At 34.4% G+C, this 14,062-nt stretch overlaps 2 protein-coding genes across 2 annotated transcripts in view; both read left to right on the top strand.

Annotated features, from left to right (window-relative positions):
- The first annotated feature begins 7,858 nt into the window (after window positions 1-7,858).
- On the top strand, window positions 7,859-9,608 carry LOC111375720. The gene is made up of 3 exons (XM_022998584.1): window positions 7,859-8,342; window positions 8,850-9,204; window positions 9,298-9,608. The coding sequence occupies exons 1-3, from the start codon at window positions 7,938-7,940 to the stop codon at window positions 9,489-9,491; spliced, it is 954 nt and encodes a 317-aa protein (XP_022854352.1). The 5' UTR covers window positions 7,859-7,937; the 3' UTR covers window positions 9,492-9,608.
- Window positions 9,609-10,296: 688 nt separating this feature from the next.
- The window catches only part of LOC111375730 (embryogenesis-associated protein EMB8-like), a 6,044-nt gene continuing 2,278 nt past the window's right edge, over window positions 10,297-14,062 (top strand). The window contains exons 1-8 of the mRNA XM_022998599.1: window positions 10,297-10,817; window positions 11,178-11,306; window positions 11,517-11,648; window positions 12,724-12,866; window positions 12,963-13,060; window positions 13,141-13,235; window positions 13,342-13,469; window positions 13,747-13,803. Of these exons, the coding sequence (XP_022854367.1) occupies window positions 10,383-10,817; window positions 11,178-11,306; window positions 11,517-11,648; window positions 12,724-12,866; window positions 12,963-13,060; window positions 13,141-13,235; window positions 13,342-13,469; window positions 13,747-13,803 (1,217 nt within the window). The 5' untranslated portion in view covers window positions 10,297-10,382. The remainder of the gene's footprint in view (window positions 10,818-11,177; window positions 11,307-11,516; window positions 11,649-12,723; window positions 12,867-12,962; window positions 13,061-13,140; window positions 13,236-13,341; window positions 13,470-13,746; window positions 13,804-14,062) is intronic.

Raw genomic sequence — 14,062 nt, 5'->3', positions numbered from 1 at the left:
TACTGTATTTGTCCGAGCCAGTACTTGAATTAATATTCATTAATCTTAACTCACACCAAGTAGCCTGATCTTCAAATAGGATTATGTTGTTCACGATGGGGTGTGTAACGTGTGTTCTGTATGGTTGAAGATCATGGGTTGTGCTTCCAGATACTTCAATACAGTTCCAGCCAGTCAGATATCCCCGGAGTAGGTCAGAATGCCTTTGAACATGGAACAGTAGGTTCGTCGTATGTAAAAACGTTTTCTCTCAAAGCTTGTTCGTCTCTTAATGACCCTCTTCACTTATGTAAAGACTTCTAAAAGGCCCGAACATCTTTTACCTTAAATAAAGAATTTATGCACCGTAAGAATCTAGTAAAATATGGTTGATATGGACAATAATTAAATTAAGAAAATTTTTTATTAGTTAAAATAATCTTTCATTCATTTAATTACTTGACCAATCAACATTGTCCAAGATGGTAAATATATATATTCTTGTGTATGTTGCTATAAGGTATGTAAAAGTTTCAGCTTGTTTAGGGTTTAGAAAACTAGTAGTATCGCAAGTTAACTTGTAGCACCCAGTCAATCTTGACTAATTGGCTTACCTTGTCTTCGAACATTACTTTTGAATGTGCGTTTGGCACATGTTTTGACAATTGAAAAAATCATTCTAATTTAAGCAAGCCAATAAATAAATAATAAGTAAAAGTATAACATATGGTTTACTTGCACTCTCGAACCTGTCCACCGAGTAGGAAGAGGCCTTTGGCTCTCAAATCTATCAGGAGCTACCACCAAAACTTGGACTCACCAATTTTTGCTTTGGTTATTTTAAACTAGGACTGCAAGTAAAAATCGGAAAATCGAACCAAAACCTCATTTTAGAAACCATCGGTTTAGTGTTACGTGGACCTGATCAACGAAATGGTTTTGACCCAAACCAAATGGGTCAAAATGGTTTGATTTAGGTTTGAGAATTTTAATTGCGGTTTAAAATAAAATCGGACCGACGAAAAAATATATAAAAATGAAAAAAATGAATTTTTTGAAAATTCATCCAAATATGTAAAATTCAATAATTTTGTCATTTGTGGATATTTTTGTCAATTTCTTATTTTCTAATATAGATATATTATTATTATTACTACTACTACTACCCAATAATCCTAATATATATCTAATAATATCAAGATTAACATAATCTATCAAAAGCCATTTTTCTCTTCAGAATTTAGATGAACTCTAGCCGACACGCAACACAGTCTTGAGCCACCGACACCACACTCTTCTTTTTCAGATTTTTCATGCCTTTTCAAAGTTGAATTGAAGTTCATTATACCAAATTAGAGACAAAGAGATCATAAACCTTTAGTGATAATATTTGCCACGAATAAAGTTTTAGATCAATAATTTTTTTGGAGCAAACTAAGGTAAGAATTTGAAATTAAATGCATTTCGTAACACCATACAAATGTAAATTTATGCAATTATTATGATTATATATTATAAATAATTGCTTTATTATTGTGGTTGGTTATTCTCTTCATCTAATCAGTATCCTTTTTTTAGATATGATGATCACGAGATCTTGTTGGACATCATTATATTTTTTGGGCCTTATATCTATTTTAATAGACTTGTATTGTAACTTTTTGTATCATCATTAGCATAAAAAATGTGATCAAAAATGAAAAAAAACTATGTTTTAGTTTATTGTGATTTCACTTTGATTTAGTTGGTATTTAGATTTATAGTAGATATATTTAGCCTCTGTTTGAGTCATATTTTTCATATCATCATAATTAGAAAATTGACCGTTGAAGAGGAGGCTGGATCCCACATATGAAACAGCAGGTCAACAAAAGTGGCTGAACTTGTGAAATAACGGTCCAAATTTTCATTTTTTGTCCCAAAAATTTGGTTCAAATAGGGGCTTAGTTTGTTTTAAATTTATTACTAGTAAGATATAAATATAAATTGAATTCAATGAATTAATGACATAAAAGTAGACAGGCAAAAAAATATATGACGAAACTGACAGTTTAAAACAGGACCAAACTGTTAGGTTTATATTTGAGTTTCTTTTTTCAAATCCTTCAAAATGGTTTGGTTTAGGATTGGATTTTTTTCAAATCAGTTTAAACGGTTTGGTTTAAAAATCTGTTAAAAATTGGTAAAATCAGACCGCTTACACCCCTATCCTAACAATACAAGGTAATTGATGGGTTTTGCTTTGGTTATCCTAGGCCCTGCACTCATAGGGCCTAGGCACTACGAGATGTGAAAAAAATGAAGAATTGAAACACAGAGGCACTGCCATCGGCGCTTAGGCACTACAGGTGAATTGTTCGTGGAGCTTAGGCGCTGCGTTGGGGTCGTCTGGGGCACGTTTTTAGTTCGTTTTGCAGTCTATGAAAACCTACTTTCTACAAAAACAGGGCACCTATAAATACAATTTTCTCATACTTTTAAAGGGGTTGGCGCATTGAGAGGCTAGAGATTACAATTGGAGAATCAAAGGAGAAATTCAAGGGAGAAAATAGCGAGAAATTTACCGCGTAAAGCATTAATTGGAAGTGGAAGAAATTCTTGGTGAAAGATTTACTTTTTCTTCTACATCTTTAATACAAAATTCGGTGATGTATTATAAGACAATTTATTGTTTTTCTTCTTTCGTTAGGAATAACTAAATCCATTGTTAGGACAAATAATGTAAACTAATTGAGATCCTTTATATTTTTTATTAAGATTCTTGGTTATTATTGTCCCATGTGTTGATGTTACTATGAATTGAATACATTAAAGTACCAGATTACTAATTTGTTGATTTCGTGAATTATTTACGAATAAAGATATGAGTTTAGGATTTAGAATATGTAGTAAAAATTCGATAAATTGGTTTAAACAGCAGAGATACCTATACTAATTATTACGGTCATAATTGTATTCCTAGAACGAAGAACTCATTTAACTAAGTTAGATTTAAATAGAAATATAGAATTTAATTAGTTAAATAGAATCAATGAGAACTTGAGAGGGGTAAATCGTATATAATAGGACAATTCAATCGAACACTACATTTGGAAAGAGTCTTGATTTAAAATGTAAAGGAGATCAATGGGTGGAATTATTCTGCCTTAACTCTATTCATAATTTGATTTTCAAACTAATTGTGTGTGCATTCACTTATTTTCTCGCATTTAGATTAAAACTCAAATCCTGCAAATTTTTATTTGTTTTCATCAAATAGTGATTAGGGAAAAAATTGAATTAAGTGCTAGAGCATGATCCTCAGGAGATCGATAATTCGGACTCATATGTCCACAATATTATTTGTTACGGTCTGTACACTTGCAGAAATAAAATTGACAACAGTAATATAATCTCATTAGTTATACTGAAAAGACATATAGATGTTAAAGCTTAATGCCATTACACAGGATTGGGATTCAAGTGTTGCACTATCCCATTTTTTCAAATTGTTTTGCAAACGCCATAATCAGCTTTCATCCAATTTATCCACCTTAGACTTAGTATATCCATCCTTATAATTATATATAAGGGTTTTCCACCTTTTCCCCTTCATAGATGTATTTCTATGATTAAAAGGTTTAGGGAATTTTAACTATTATATTCAGTTACCCCCAGTTACCCCCACAATTCCTCAATTAGGAATTTTCATGCAATCTTGTACTATTGTATCTTGAACTTCTCATACAAGTTCACAAGTATTATTAATAACCCCCACATTTGAGATTATACTTGAACTTAGAGTTCATTAACTCTTTCATAGTTCAATACACTTATCATTTTGATAACATCCATGAAAGGTTAAGTAATTTCAAATAGTGGTCATTAGGTCACAATGTACTTCAAACCACTATTTTGGTCACACAATTTGATCGAGGTCATCTCATAGACCATTAATGTTTTTTTCAAGCATAAACCAACTCAACTGGTTCCACAATTGAAGTCAAATTCATCAATGAATAAGACTAAACATCTTGATTCACAAGATTTACTATTTTTCCAAACATAAGCGACTTATCGATTTTGTGACATAAAATAATATTGTATCATGTCAAACCATAAAGTGTATGTTCACCTTATTCACATTTGGACAAAATCACATTTTGTCATACTAATATGCTAATACAATTTGTACTCTACAAATAAACTAGAACAAATTACAATTAGACATACTTAATGCAATTATAATTCGCATAAAGTCATCTCACTTAATTTCACAGGATTAAATGAGGCTATCAACATTAACCATATGCAAGCACAAATTAGCATAAAATCATCTTACCTAGTTGGGACTTTCATCATAGACCTCCACCGAAAGGTCTATCCAAAATCCAAACCTTTGTATAGGTTCATCAAATGAAAACACTAATCTGATTCACATGATTTTAGACTATCAAAGAGACACCAACAACGTGCCTATTTACCGTAAATGAAATTTCCTTGCGGACAATTTCCATCATGGATTAGTGTTTGCCAATTCCACACATAAGTATATACAAATTCTGGAAATGACATATAATAAGCATAATCACACATGCAATCTGACATTTTCCTTCCTTAAGTGAATAATATGATCCAATTATTCTCCAACCAAAAAGGCATAAATTTCCTCATGCATATGCGGTGCAAAATTTAATGGTTTCTTTCCATAGTGTCCATTTATCACCACCGTCAACGGTTGCCGAAACCACCATATAATTTTTTTATTTTTTATTGTCGACACTGTTTCAAGTTTCAACAGATCAAAGATGCAACATAAATTGTATTTTATTCTTGCAAATTGATATTCATTTTCAGAATCACATTACCATTAATGATTCCTTTCTTGTAAAATGCTAGTAAGTTCATCATAATATGTGATAACAAAAATTTGTCCAAATTCTAAATTAAATTATGATATAAATGCACCAAATTATCAACTGAGTCAAGTTAAGACCAAGGGAGTGGATTCTCATATAATCCATCAAGCCAAGGTGTATAAATCAGTTTCCTAATTTGCACACGGTGAACGGTGGGAAAATTTATCATCAGCCTCCATTGCTAACTATTTCATTATTTACCAATTAGATGAATAATATAAATTCATACAGAACTTATCTGCAATTTCTTCATTAGAGACATGAGTGGATCAAACAAACATTCAACAAAGATGTAAGCAACAACACAACGGTTGGCATATCATACATGTTTGTGCCCGTTCACAAGTGAGGACAATTAACTGCAAACCATTTCATGCATCAAGCAATGTACATCTAGTGAGTTTTGTCCTTTTCCAATAACAAGTGTCAAGACCAGATTGAGCAAAATTCTAGTCCGCTGGCCTGATTTATCCATGTAAATTATGCACACCGAAAAGGTTTAAAAATCATGGTCTTTGACACACATAGGTAGGCATTTTTGGCTATTCAACCATAGAATCATCATCTATCATTTATTGAATTAAATGAAGTATATAGCACTTATCGGATTCAATCATTTCTTTCCAAAAGTTCCAGATTTCCTTTTTCAATGAAGTGTTGATTTCCGTTGTGATATTAAATCCGGATTTAGAATTCATACTTGCCTTCACATGATGTTTCGTCCCATTGAACGTTTCAACCAAAATCTAGATCTCATCAACTTGATCTCGCCAAAATGATTATTGTTCTCCATCGCCAAATATCATTTCAGACTGTTGGGAAATTATCACACTGGGGTTTGGAGAAGAAATCAAGAAATGGAAATTCAAGACGATGAAAATAATGGGAAAAATCTAAATAAATATGAAGGTTCAAACACGACATTAAGTCGTTGACGTCAAACGATAATTGCCCTCTCTTGGTAACAATTTTTTGTGCTTAAAGGGTCTCGCGGCAAACGGTTCAAAGGATTGATCAGGCTTTGTAGAGAATCAATACTTAAGCACTTGTATAAATTCTCCAAAACTTGAAGAACACAAAGGGAATATTGAATATGGATGAAGAAAACTTTGATTTCTTTTTTTTGTGGAATGAAGATTATGATTCATATGTTGCACTTTGATTTCAATAATATGTATTGATCATCTCATCACCTATTTATAGGTTTGAATTAATACCTCACGAATTGGTGCCAAATCATTATGAAAATTTGCAGTGTTTCCTCCAAAAAACTGCCAGAATTCAACAAAACCAACCTCCAACGGTCACTAAATTACAACCATGAGACCGCATGGTGTAATCCCATGCGGTCGCATGATTTATACCAAAACTGGCCTCCAAGTTTCGAACTATGGCTATGCGACTGCATGGCCAAATAGTCCATGCGGTTGCATAGGCTTATGTTGCAACCACCATCTTCATTTTTCATTCCATACTCCATTTGCTTATTGATTATTTGAACAAAATTTTGCATCTGATCAATGCTTAATAGAATTTACAACCTCAGTGTTCATAGACAAACAAGGCATAAAAAATGTGAGGAACATCTATAGCTCGTTTAGTTATCTTTTGATATAGTATCAGTTGCCTTCTATTCAAATATATAAATTTTGTATATAAGAATCTATAAGAGAGAAAATGTAGTTGGGCAATGTGGTTTCAACAATTTTTCCCCGTTGCCGATGCGAAGGTTATTGTTCCTCAAACCACTCAAAATTCATAAATCATAACTGATAACACACTCAGGAGGAACATTAATGAAAATGTTTGGTGCAAGAAAAAGTGCAAATACGACCTATTCCGTTTGCACATTTTGCTTCCAAATTATCGATGAGGAGAATGAGATCACAAAAAATTCACCAGTTCAGTAATCATCTAAATTTGGAATGAGTGATAAGATGCATAAATACATGAGAATCTGCAGAAATTCAACAACTTGAATCTGTCCATCTCAGCCATCAATTTGAATTTTTTTGTTTGGCTACAAATACTTGTTCAACTCATTGTATAGCTATAGAGAGAAACACATAGTGAGATTGTGTGATTTCCCTTATAATTATATAAAGTTCTCTTTGAATATAAAGAAGATATTCTCCAAACTGTTCTTCTACATTTTTGTCATTATTTCTCAAGTCCGATTGCAGTTCTTTAACCTCAAGGGGTTAAATTCGTGGGTTGAAGGACCAACTTAATGTGTTTTTGCAAGGGGTGAGAACTTGGCAACATTCAGGGCAACGGTGCTTGAAGCGGTTGTCAAAAACACTAAGCCCATGACAAGTGGTATCAGAGCACAAGTTAAGCTCAACAATGAGAGTTACTGCAATGACGACCATAGAGATGCTGTTGAAACTAGGATTGAGGAGAGAAGGAATGCTGTTGCTCCCATTAGGGGAAAGTTGAAGAAAAGAGACAAGAGAAGGGCCCGGGAGACCGCTTCCATCAGATCCTTGATGGTGTTGATGAGCTTGTGGAGACTCTTGAACAATCGTTCGAAATGTTGGAAATCCATATCATCGGTCAGTTTGAAGCTATCAAAGGCAACGTTGAAGTGGTGAATTCTAAAATGAAAGTTTGTAGAAGTCAAATGAATTCTATAAAAAAATAATTTAAATAAAATTCTTTAAACTCTACAAAAGTCATTTATTTAAATACAAGATTGTTAAGATATATAGATGACGACTATGATGCAAGAGTGGCCGCTTGGCCTTAAGTGCCATTTTAACCTCTTAGGTTGATTGAACCCTCTTACTGTGGCAGTTGATGTCCTTAATTGTCGACCACCCTCATAGTGCGATGATCGACTCGGCCAGCCTTCATAGTCTAGTGATGTTTTAAATTTCCCTTCACCTTTCACACTCATGATTTTATATTAGTATCAATAACTATTTAAATACATTTTCTCTGCAATTTATATTAAAACCAGGCTTTTATCTGCCACTGGAAATCCAAATGGTTTAGACAACAATAGGATAAGTAATTATAAGAGCCTTCTATTTCCATGGAGCAGTAGATTTAGCCACTATGACAGCCGCAACAGCAGCCTTCATATTCAACCCCTCATTACTCACATCTTCGAGCCCGAAAACTTTCTTCATACAAACGCTGTATATCACCGCAAAACACCCTAAGTTATCATTATCTTCAATTACACGAGCACTCACGGTGAAGTGCAGCAAAAATGGTAGCTCGGGAAGTATCAGTGGCGAAAATGGGGGCAATTTCAAGGACATTTTGTCAGGTATGGTGGACGAGAGAGTAGATGAATTGTTGAACAAAGAAGAGAACAGGGTTTTGTTGGATGGACTTGAGAAAGCTACCCAGAGAGTTGAAAGGGCCAAGAGAGAGCTTGCTGAGATTGAAAAGCAAGAAATTGAAGCTAAGATGATGAGGGATTATATCAATCAACTAGAATCAAAAGCCACCGAGGTAAATCTTGCACTCTTAAGTGCTTGTTATATGTCCTCTGTGAGCCTTATTTATTGATGTGCCTACTAATGTCATGATGATTGATCAAGATAACATTCAACTGCTCTGGATTGTTATGAATTAAATGAATAATTTGTGCTATATTGAGCAATTAACAGCATGTAATGGGAAGACCGAAACAAAGAAACACACGATTTAATGTGGTTCACCCTAAATGTGAGAGCTATATCCACCGGCATCGCTGCAAAATTGCACCATATGGTCCATATCCCAGAATAGAATTACAATGTATTTTGGACTCGAGCCTCCCTCTACTGTTTACTATGACACATAATATATTTAGGGCGACCTAATAAATGTGTGAACCAACATGAATCAAATGATTTGCAAAATATTTCAATGTTAGTTAATGAAACTGTCACTGAAATTGTCCGACTTATATTCCTTGATTCAGCAGTTAAAACTCAGCACATTGCTGGAGAATACTGATTGGTATTGCAATTGCAGATAGCAGAATGCCAGAAAGAAATATTACAAGCAAGAGCAATGGTTGAGGAAGCGGAACAATCTTTAACTCTCGATGGTGGCAGAGTCATGGATTCGGAAAGTGAAGAATTGTACAAAAATGAGGAGAGACTGGAGTCTATTAAAGCTGCGTTAATTTCTGCCGTTATTGGGACCTTTGCAGGGCTTCCGATATCCTTAACTCGGGTTACAAGCTATTCCGAGCTAATACTTCCTCTAGCAATCACATTCGCTAGTTGTGCATTATATGGGGTAACATTCCGGTATGCAATCAGAAGAGACTTGGATGATTCCCAGCTAAAATCAGGAACATGTGCAGCTTTTGGCATCATCAAAGGTACTTTTCTTGTGAAATCACTAGCAATAACAGCAATTTAGGACGACTACTGGATCAAAATCTAGAATCATGTGTGCTGGTTTCTGAGTGCAGGCCTTGCTACCCTGGAAGGTGGACCGCCACTGCAGTTGGACACGGATAGCTTACTATCGCATGCTTTTGATGGTGCAGTTTATGTCTCGGAAAATCTTCTGATTTTCATATTCGCTGCAGTTGGCCTCGATTTCTTCATTAAGTTGCGAATTTTAAGCCCATTTCCAATTGATCGATCAGTTCCAAAGACATAAAACTTTCAAGGTTTTTCCTTGTAAGAATACTTCATTTGGGGACAGCACACATGATATGTATGTGTAGGAGCTTTATTTTATAAAATTTAGTTTTATTTCCTGTTTCTGCACTAAAAACAGCTAATTTTCATTTGAACCAACCAAATATAGAAGGCAGGCAATAGATTAATACACTACAAATCTACATGAACAACAACAAACTCTCACTGGTTCATAAACTAGAAGGCCTCCCATGTGAAAATGTCGCTTACAGGCACAAAATTATCGAAGTTAGTTGGTGCATGTAACAATAAATAGACATCATTATTTGCATCTCAATGGATCTAAATTTTAAGTTTACTCCAATTGAAATATTTAAATCCACTTTTTGTAGCTTGTGAATATAAAAAAATATGTAATTTGTATATATATTTTTTACATCTTCTATCGAAAAATAACTTACATTTCATTTGCATATCTCTTCATTGGAGAGAAGGGATGAATGACCGAGCCAGGATAAGGAAAACTTGTGATATGCTTAACACAAGCAACTGGATGATTCTATCCATTTTCGAACATATTGAAAAATTTAGGGAGCGTTTGTTTCCTCTTTTTGTAAAAATGAGAATGAAATATATAGTCGTTATGGACTCTACACAAAAAATAGAAATTTGAATTTGGTGACTTAATGTGATGGATAACGATCGTATTTTTTATTTTAACGGGGGAAAGAATGAAAAACAAAAATTTACACTTGCTCTTGCCAAAATTATGTGGTTTAAAAAGATTAGAGGTCGGCACCGTCCACAACATTTTCTTATAAATCAATTGAACACAAGAAAAACTGAAAATTACAAGGCATATTCTTGATATTTGTCATCACCCACACAGTTTCTACCGTTAAACTCGCTAATGGCGATAGCCTCTTTGGGCTTCGTCAGTCCTCTTTCCTTCTCTCTGCGCCATCTCAAGCAATCCCATTGCGCTCTCCCTTCAAAAACCTCAGTTCATTTGACTCTGCGCTCCTCCACCACCACCAGGTCCGCCTCTGCCGCCACTATGGCTAATTCCTCTAACGATCACCACCCATCCCTAGAAGTTATCGGGGGAGCTATGGAGATATTGCTACCGGCATTCAAAACTATCACTCTACCCTACACTCCTTATCCGGTTTTTGGTTGGAACCGGCACGTGGAGACCATTTTCGCAGCGTTTTTCCGGTCCCTACCTGACGTCAGATACCGTCGTGAGTGTCTCCGCACTCAAGACAACGGTGCTGTCGCCCTTGACTGGGTCTCTGGCGATGATAGAAGGCTTCCTTCTGAGTCTCCGGTGCTCATTTTGCTGGTGCGTGTTTTTGGGTCTTTGTATTTGTATAATGCTACAAATTCTTCTGGAAGTATTTCGAGGAAATAGACTATAATAAGCTCAGTTGCAAGAATTAATGAAAAAGTTGGTTTTAAACTTACCCAAATCTGTTATGGACCCACAGTTATCTAATTATTTTTAGAAATTCAGAGGGCATATACATATTCAGTTTAAAAGAGCTGAAATACTTAGGTTTTACAATGTTTATATGTCTCCGTAGATAGATATATATTGTGAAGTAGTGCTCAACTGCAATTCACTTGTTGTGAGTGATTCAGATTGAGTGTGGGTGGTTGCCTAGGAGAGAGGTGAAAATGTGCTAACCAAGTGTGGTTGCAGCCAGGTCTGACTGGTGGGAGCGGCGACACATACGTGAGGCATATGCTGTTGAGAGCTAGGAACAAGGGATGGCGCGTGGTGGTGTTTAATAGCAGAGGTTGTGGAGACAGCCCTGTAACCACACCTCAGGTATTTTTCAAATGCTTTTAAGTTTTAGTAATCTAATTAAATAATCAGTATTCATGAAATGGTTGGGATGATAACTAGTGCATGATGCTATGGTTCAAGTATTTCTGAAAGTAAGAAAAATTAATAGCATATTTTTTCACTTTCTAACAGTAAATCAATCCAATTCTTTAGTCAAAAGTCGTATTTCAGTAAATTAATTAAATACTGCAGCTTTATTCAGCTTCATTTCTTGGCGATATATCTGAGGTGGTTGCACATATTGGCAACCGCTACCCAAGAGCTAATTTATATGCTGCTGGCTGGTCGCTTGGAGCAAATATTCTTGTTCGATATTTGGGTCAGGTAACAGAATTGCATACTCATGTCTGATTGATCATTCTTCTCAAGTTTTATTTATGGCAATAAATCCTTGTTTTAGTTGGACTAATCGCTTAATGTGGTCTTGTTGCCAGTAAGCTATAGATAGTGTTTGTATAAAACTTGATTTTTTCAAAGCGTCTTAAAGTATTCACTAACGGCATGTTGATAATGTGGATTAGATAGCAATGGACAATATTGATGAAGAATGTAAGTTAAAATTCTCTCTCTTGCACTATGGCCTATACTGTGTAGCAAACATGCAATAAAGCTTTAACTTCTCTGACAATTACTCATTAGGGAAGCAAAAGATATCCATTTGCTTAGCAATGCAAATGCATTAATGTTCTAGCCAGACAAATTTTCTCTCTTTTCATAGGAGTATTTCATCATATAATCATTTTCTCGTCCAGCCAAAAAAAAAAAAAAGAAAAAACTGTGATAACTCATTTATCTGTCTTTTCTCTCTTTTCATAGGAGTATTTCATCATATAATCATTTCCTCTACCAGCCAAAAAAAAAAAAAATTATAATCTGTGATAACTCATTTATCTGTCCATACCATATTATAAGCTAGAGCATGCAAGAGATACCATTTCGGAGTTACCTATTATACGACTCCATGCTAGATTTCTGAGATACCATTTTTGGCCTTCTGTTATGCAACTCTATGTCATGATCTAAAAGATTAAAATGATATTGAGCTGTAAGAACTCACTGTTTACACCTTTTAACCTGTCTCACTAAGTCCACCATGTTACATGGCAATTTCCTGCCAAAAAAGGCCCTACATCATTCTCCAAGTTTTCCAGCGAAAGAAAAAACATAGATATTGAGATGTTCATCAAAATCAAATACTAAATAATTCTGTTTTTGGAGCATATTGCATATATGTTGTGGATCTTGAAATGTATAATGGGACATGGTCTCATTTTTTTGCTACATAAACTAGCTACTCTTGACTACTTGTTGTGTTGTCTCCCCTTTGTACTTTCCAATTTTTTCTGCATAGCTAAATCTACGATGTTTATCTTATATATACTTCGATAACTTGTTACAGGAATCTCATTCTTGCCCTCTTTCTGGCGCTGTATCCTTGTGCAATCCATTCAACTTGGTAATTGCAGATGAAGACTTTCGTAAGGGCTTTAACATTGTATATGACAAAGCTCTAGCAAATTCACTCTGCAAAATTTTCAAGAAGTAACAATTGGATTATTATCTTGTCTTTATTTGTATCAGTGTGACTTTTCGAATTCAATTTGTAGATTGTTTAACTGAAAAGTGTCATTTCTGCAGGCATGCTCTTCTTTTTGAGGATATCGGAGGTGAATTTGATATTCCAATGACTGCTAATGCCAAATCTGTCAGAGAATTTGATGAGGGACTAACACGAGGCATGTAGTCAATTATAGATGCATAAATGACTCTAAATTTTGCTTGCATACTCATTGCTTATTCCTCGTAACACTTGCAGTTTCATTTGGATTTACATCGGTGGATGATTACTATTCCAACTCAAGCAGCTCAGATTCCATAAAGAATGTCTCAATACCTCTTCTTTGCATTCAGGCAAGTGCTTTTTACAAGTTATGATACCATCTTTGAAATATTGTAATGTTGGTAATATATAGCCATTGAAGAAAATTTGAGAAACCTGCTGTGTAATATGTTGTAGAATCAATGTTTTCAAAACTTGACCGAACCGGCCGGTCCAACTGGAAAACCCTTGAACCGTTACAAAAATCGATTCAGTTTATGCCTAGAAACCGAATTCTTAAAACCCAGACAAAAATCAACCAACTAGCTGTCTAACCAACCTGGTTTTAACAGTTTAAACATTAAATTTTTCTTATAAAAAATTTGAAAACTTCTTTTACCAGGACAAGCTTTAAGGCCTAAATGATGTTCCAATAAAAAATTTGAAAACTTTGATTACAAGGCCCAAAAGGTGAATGTCACATAATAGATTCAAGCCCCGTTTTATATCCACTTCTCAGGATTGAAGTTGAACTTGCAACTGATTTGGGATCGGGGAGGGTTTTGGGAATAGAAGCCAGCCTTTTTTATATCCTTTCCCTAGTATTGTAGTTGAACTGAAAAATCAATGTGGGATTGGGGAGGGTTTTGGTTTAACGAGGTGGAATATGCTTCACTTATTTTCTCATTTATTTATTATAATAACAAACTAAAATCCCGTAAAAATATTTAATCGTCTCAACTATTAATACTTTTGTCTATTTTGTTATCTCATTTTCTATTGATATTAGAAGTGGGACCTAATAAAAATTTAAAAATTAATTGCAATCAAATTTATGAAGTGATGATTGTTATATCTATATACAAGTCATTTTTGGGGAAAAAAAAAATAATAATAAAATAAAATAAAATAATAAAAA

The sequence above is a fragment of the Olea europaea genome, unplaced genomic scaffold (genome assembly GCF_002742605.1).
Source record: "Olea europaea var. sylvestris unplaced genomic scaffold, O_europaea_v1 scaffold1406, whole genome shotgun sequence".
NCBI classification, from domain to species: domain Eukaryota; kingdom Viridiplantae; phylum Streptophyta; class Magnoliopsida; order Lamiales; family Oleaceae; genus Olea; species Olea europaea.
Note: the sequence above shows the minus strand (reverse complement) of the source record. Positions and strands in the feature narration are given on the sequence as shown.